At 53.2% G+C, this 6,000-nt stretch overlaps 1 protein-coding gene across 1 annotated transcript; it reads left to right on the forward strand.

Annotated features, from left to right (window-relative positions):
* The first annotated feature begins 830 nt into the window (after positions 1–830).
* Positions 831–5,794, forward strand: LOC119307351 (pectinesterase-like). The gene is made up of 2 exons (XM_037583428.1): positions 831–1,911; positions 4,852–5,794. Exons 1-2 carry the CDS (start codon positions 891–893, stop codon positions 5,541–5,543), a joined length of 1,713 nt encoding a protein of 570 aa, XP_037439325.1. The 5' UTR covers positions 831–890; the 3' UTR covers positions 5,544–5,794.
* Positions 5,795–6,000: the final 206 nt, after the last annotated feature.

The following is a 6,000-nucleotide window of genomic DNA, read 5'->3' on the forward strand; positions in this document are numbered from 1 at the left end:
CGGTGGTGACCTTGCGGAGCTGTAGTGATGGCGGGCTCACCTGCGACGGAACTGACGATTCTGACAGCCTCGACTCCATGGAATCTGCGTGTGAGACCGGCGGGGCTGCGAGATGGTATTGCCGGTTGATCCCGCCAGCGAGGAGTCGATGACACCGATTGTGGCGACGACGGCGAGGGTCGAGTGGACGAAACGAGGTGGGTACGGCAGCCGAGCAAATATACTCAGCAGCCCCGCGTCCTGACTACATTTGGTTGGTGCGGCTGCTTTTTAGGGAGTGAAAAGCTATATCTTTTTAGGGATTATATGCTTTAGGGGATGTGCTAGCTAATGCTTAACTCCATAAAACACACATTTGCTCCCCAAATATAGAGTTTAGGGGATTTGCTAAAGATGCCCCTAGTAATGCATAATGTAACATCTACTCCTTCTACATCAAAATCGAATACGCTTTTGATACAAATGGAGTATCTTTTTTTTTGCGGCTTTCAAATTGAGTATCAAACGCCTTAAATTTTGATACAAATGGAGTACTTATAAAAAAAATTATAATATGACATCAAAAACTCGTACAGTAAGTTTGGTAGGGAGTACTAGTAGAATGTCCGTGTCATCTTGTAAGGAAATCAATCAATGGCCAACAATGGAACGATTATCGATACTACTACTAGTAGCGGAATGTCGTGTTAATTCATCAACTGCGCGACGCCTTGATCATCAGGGATGGTTTTCTTGATCCAACGGCTAGGAGCATCCAATGCAGCCAGCTCCCTTCAAACTCTACCAAAGATTCTGGCCTTCCACAAGTACATATAGGCACTAGCCACGTCCATCTATCACTCAGTCTCACACTCGGTCTTTGGCAGTGGAGTCGTGTCGTCCACATCACAATGTCACCCTTGTATTACCACGGGAAACCAAGGCCTCTCCTCGTCCTCCTCGCAGTCACCCTCACACTACTCGCCGCCGCAGCCACAGCCGACGATGTCTCCTCCGGCACGGCCCCCTTCTACCCCTCCGCGGAGGCGGCCGCGGCGGCGCACTGCGACGGCACGCTGTACCCGGAGCTGTGCCTGTCGACGCTCGCCGACATCCCGGACCTCCACAAGAAGCCGCTCCCGGACGTCATCTGCGCGGCCGTCAACCGCACCGAGACCGAGGTGACCACCATGTCCGCCAACTGCTCCGCCTACCTCCGGGGGAGGCCCCTCACCGCGCGCGACCACCTCGCCGTCACGGACTGCATGGAGCTCCTGGAGACCACCATGGACGAGCTGGTGGCCACCACGGCCGACCTGCAGTCGCCGTCCGCGGCCAGGCGGCCGACCATGGACCACGCCATGACGGTGCTCTCGGCGGCCATCACCAACCAGCAGACCTGCCTGGAGGGCTTCTCGTACCAGAAGGGCGGCGAGGTGCGGCGCTACATGGAGCCCGGCATCCGCCACATCGCCCGGATGGTCAGCAACTCGCTGGCCATGGCCAAGAAGATGCCCGGTGCCGGGGCTGGCGGTTCAAATCCTTCACCGTCGACGGAGGAAACAGAGAGCGTCGCGCGGCAGCCGTTCACGGGGTACGGGCAGGTGGTGAAGGGCGGCTTCCCGCGGTGGGTGAGGCCCGGGGACCGGCGGCTGCTGCAGGCGCCGGCGTCGGGCATCACGGCGAACGCGGTGGTGGCCAAGGACGGGAGCGGGGGGTTCACGACGGTGTCGGCCGCGGTGGCCGCGGCGCCTACCAACTCGCAGAGCAGGTACGTGATCTACATCAAGGCCGGGGCGTACATGGAGAATGTGGAGGTGGGGAAGAGCCACAAGAACCTCATGTTCATCGGCGACGGCATGGGAAAGACGGTGATCAAGGCCAGCCTCAACGTCGTCGATGGCTCCACCACCTTCCGCTCCGCCACAGTCGGTAAGTAGTGTACATTGCACTTTCGCGAATGACTAAATACTGCTTGCTACTAGAATACAGTACTAGTAGATAGAGTAAATCAAAGCGGGTTACACTTGCTATTCTGGGTGGCGTCAACGACAAACTCATCCGTGTGCACTTGCTAGCAGAGAGAGAAGCGCGTGGTGTACAGATCGATCCATTATTCAGTCCCGGCCGGTCCCATGCATGTCAAGTCATGTTTATCTATCCGAGAGCTAGCGTACGTAACGTAGCTAAATGCTGGGCAGCCGCTGTGGGAATTTACGAACACCAACTGCACCGCACGTGGTCCGGTCCGGCCGGTCCTGTATAGTGGTGCAGCGTCGAACGGACACACTGTTACGCCGGCAATAGTCTGTGGATAATGGCGTTCCGACGATCGAATGTGCTACGTAGCTTTTAAGCTGAGATCCGGTGAGAGAGATAGTAGATGCCTTCACCATTGGCAGTGCATGGCGAAAGCGCGTGCATGCATGCACTCTTCCTGTAGCTACTAGCTAGTGGCCATGCATGCGAATGCGACCCGTGCGTTGCAGATCAGGCGGCGGCATGCCGCACACCTGTGCGCACGCGGCCGGCAAGACTGCTGGGTCGGTAGATAAGATCAAAGCTAGCTGGGCCTGCACCGTCGTCGTCCCACCTCACCTCTAACTAGCTAGCTAGCTCCAAGTGCATTGATGTGCGTACAGTGCGTCCGTGATCGATGTCGGTGGAACCATAACTTGCCTCCTCCTTGTATGCGTCGCGTCGGTGCTTGCATGCAGTCAGTGCAGGGCACACTACTAGCTACTCTACTACGACCACAATTAAGCCACATCCCACAGGCCCACGCGGTAGCTTCCGCGCGCACCGCGCACTGGGCAGTGCCAAGACCACCACTAGGGCACTACACGAGTAGAGTTATTACCGCCAAGTGAAGCGCGGAACAAACGGAGCATGCGCGATGCTTGGTCTCGATCGGTCTCATTTCGGTGGTACGTCGTGGCTGTACATCAGCGGTAGGCCGGTAGCGGCGGTAGGGGACCTGGAACTAAAACGTGCTCTGTGTACACACTACACGGAGTGGCCATGCATACCGGAGGACACAAGTCGTGCAAAACTGCGAGTCCACATCCCCCGCTCCGCTAGGTACATCACCACAGATTCAGGAATTCAATCATGTACGTACTGTGACGGAAATCTATCCGTCCATGCATCTATCCAGTGCTAGTACTATCTCACTAGCTGTCTGGCCAGTACGTACGTATTATTGCTGGCACATGGCTGCTTGTACAAATGGACTGCAATGCCGCAACTACCTCCAACCAATCAACCGCGCATAATGGGGTATTATGCCATATAAACGGGCCCCGTATATGTGCCCCTCGCTATTTATGTTCCTTTTGAAGTTGTGTCCCTTGGGGCTTGGATTCATTATGTGAAGAGAGTTGTCCGGTTAATTTACAAAAAAACCCAACGAAAATAGTTACGAGCACGGCCATATATGATATAAGGTACCCCGGCTATGGCAACCCACATGACCCACACACATCATCGAAAGAGTGAAGCGCTGTCGAGGTTTTCTGCAAAGTAAGAGCTCCATCAAGCGTCTATGGCTTTTTTTAGGTGACCCATCGATCGGTAGCCCCTAAAATGATCCAGCACAGAAAAACTATGCCAAACAATCAGCCAAAAAGCGTGGCATCTTATCTCGTCGTAACAAGAAGAAAGTGACGCCTCAGAAACCAAGCATCCTGTTAACCGGACGCGCCCGTGATTACTACTGCTTGTTAGCAGGCTGCAGCAAAGGCAACACGGAGTCAAGGACAAGAGCACAAGAGGATCGAATCCAACTAACAGCAGCAGCCGGCAAACGCACGCCCCTGCGACTGTTCCAAACGTACCCCGCCAAGCCAAGGATATATTAATCATACGTACGTTTCCGATCAGCGCCACGAATTCAAGCTGCTGCTGTTCCCTTTGTTCCGATCTGCAACGCACACTGCACACTGCACACTGCACACTACAGAGATGAGAGACGCGCGGAAGTCGGTGTCGATTTGTCCCTGTCGTCGGTGGAAGTGGAACAACAGGGTAGGACGAGCGCCGCGGTGACCACACGGGCGGCCGGGCGGGCCTCGCCGTGATTGTTGCGTTGCGCGTGGTCACATGCTGCATGACATGCATGTGCATGTGAGGCGACGCTCTCCATGCAGCTACCGTCGGTTCATCCATCCTATTCGCCCGTTCTGGCCGGACGTGAACGTGGATGGGTGGCCCAAAACCCAATTAAGCTGAGGAAAGAGACGGTCTGTTCATGCGTTGTTGGTTTTGCACCTAGTGGAAACTTTCAGTCATGTAATAGCGTAACCGTTCAATCATGTACGACGGTCAGTCTTATCTTCAACGGTCACGTGAATAGGAGCAGACAGTAAAAATAAAGTTACAACGGGAAGCCTAAATATGTGGCCAGAGATATTATTGCTAAGTGATCATCTCTTAACTAGGACAGAGGAAGCTTTTTCTTATGGTTTTCCTTTGCTCCACATCATAATTTATTCTTTTTTAGATTAAATTTATCTCACGTTAGTGGTGGAGCTACAACAAGGTCGAATGGGCCGTGGTCCGTCCAACTCATGATTTTCTTTTTCTTTTGTATACCTTCTTTTTGGCCACGAGAAAACAAGCCTAGTACTTATTTTCTTCAGTCGGCCTGCCCAACTATTTGGGCCAAGCTGCGCCACTATCCTATGTGTCACTCATAAGATATAAGCATATAATATTTGATTCAAAAGGTTTTTCAAATGATTTCTCAAGGATTAGAGTTCATAAGATTTTTTTCACATATTTATTTATTTATCCATAGGTAGAAAATTTTTCTCAAGACTCCTTTGCAATACATTTCATTGAAAATTCATGTTGTGCTTTGTAATGATGCAGCTGTGGTGGGTAACAACTTCCTGGCCCGCGACCTGACCATCGAGAACGCGGCAGGCCCGTCCAAGCACCAGGCGGTGGCGCTCCGCGTCGGCGCCGACCTCTCGGCCTTCTACCGGTGCAGCTTCGTGGGCTACCAAGACACCCTCTACGTGCACTCCCTCCGACAGTTCTTCCGCGAGTGCGACATCTACGGCACCATCGACTTCGTCTTCGGCAACTCCGCCGCCGTGCTCCAGAGCTGCAACCTCTACGCCCGTCGGCCCCTCCCCAACCAGAGCAACATCTACACGGCGCAGGGCCGGACCGACCCCAACCAGAATACCGGTATCTCCATCCAGAAGTGCAAGGTGGCTGCCGCCTCCGACCTCGCCGCGGTGCAGTCGAGCTTCAAGACTTACCTGGGCCGGCCGTGGAAGCAGTACTCGCGCACCGTTTTCATGCAGTCGGAGCTCGACAGCGTCGTCGACCCCGCCGGATGGCTCGCGTGGGACGGCACCTTCGCGCTCGACACACTCTACTACGCCGAGTACCAGAACACGGGGCCCGGCGCGGGCACATCCGCCCGGGTGGCGTGGAAGGGGTACCGCGGCATCATTAGCGCGTCCGAGGCCAGCACTTTCACGGTGGGGTCCTTCATCGACGGTGACGTCTGGCTCGCCGGCACATCCATCCCGTTCTCCGGCGGGTTGTGACCAACCAAATCTATCAAAAACATTGAATACCCCAGTGGAGAGACACCTGCCTGATTCTTCCATTAGTTTTGTGGCATTTTTTTCACCACTATAATTTGTGGCTTTTGTGTTTGGTTATTGTTTATGTGGTCTGGTTAACTAGCCAGGTGCCTCGGGCAATTGTACGGGAAATGTCACCATTCTGTTTATTTTAGTTTAAGTATAAATGTATACTATTGTGCTATCTAAGAAATAATATATCCAAAAATGTATATTACTGGGCTATTTTATTGGGGCTTCACAATACTTTTTTGGCGCATTGGGACTCGGGTTAAGAAGGTTTTTTTTAACACAATATAGATGTAAACGCTCATATATACGAGTATACATTCACTCCATGGACGCACACATGCAAACCCTGTCCCTATGAGCACCTATGAAAGAATGATCTAGCGTATCATGAGACTTGAACCCTATT

Source organism: Triticum dicoccoides, chromosome 5B (genome assembly GCF_002162155.2).
Source record: "Triticum dicoccoides isolate Atlit2015 ecotype Zavitan chromosome 5B, WEW_v2.0, whole genome shotgun sequence".
In the NCBI taxonomy this organism is placed as follows: Eukaryota; Viridiplantae; Streptophyta; class Magnoliopsida; order Poales; family Poaceae; genus Triticum; species Triticum dicoccoides.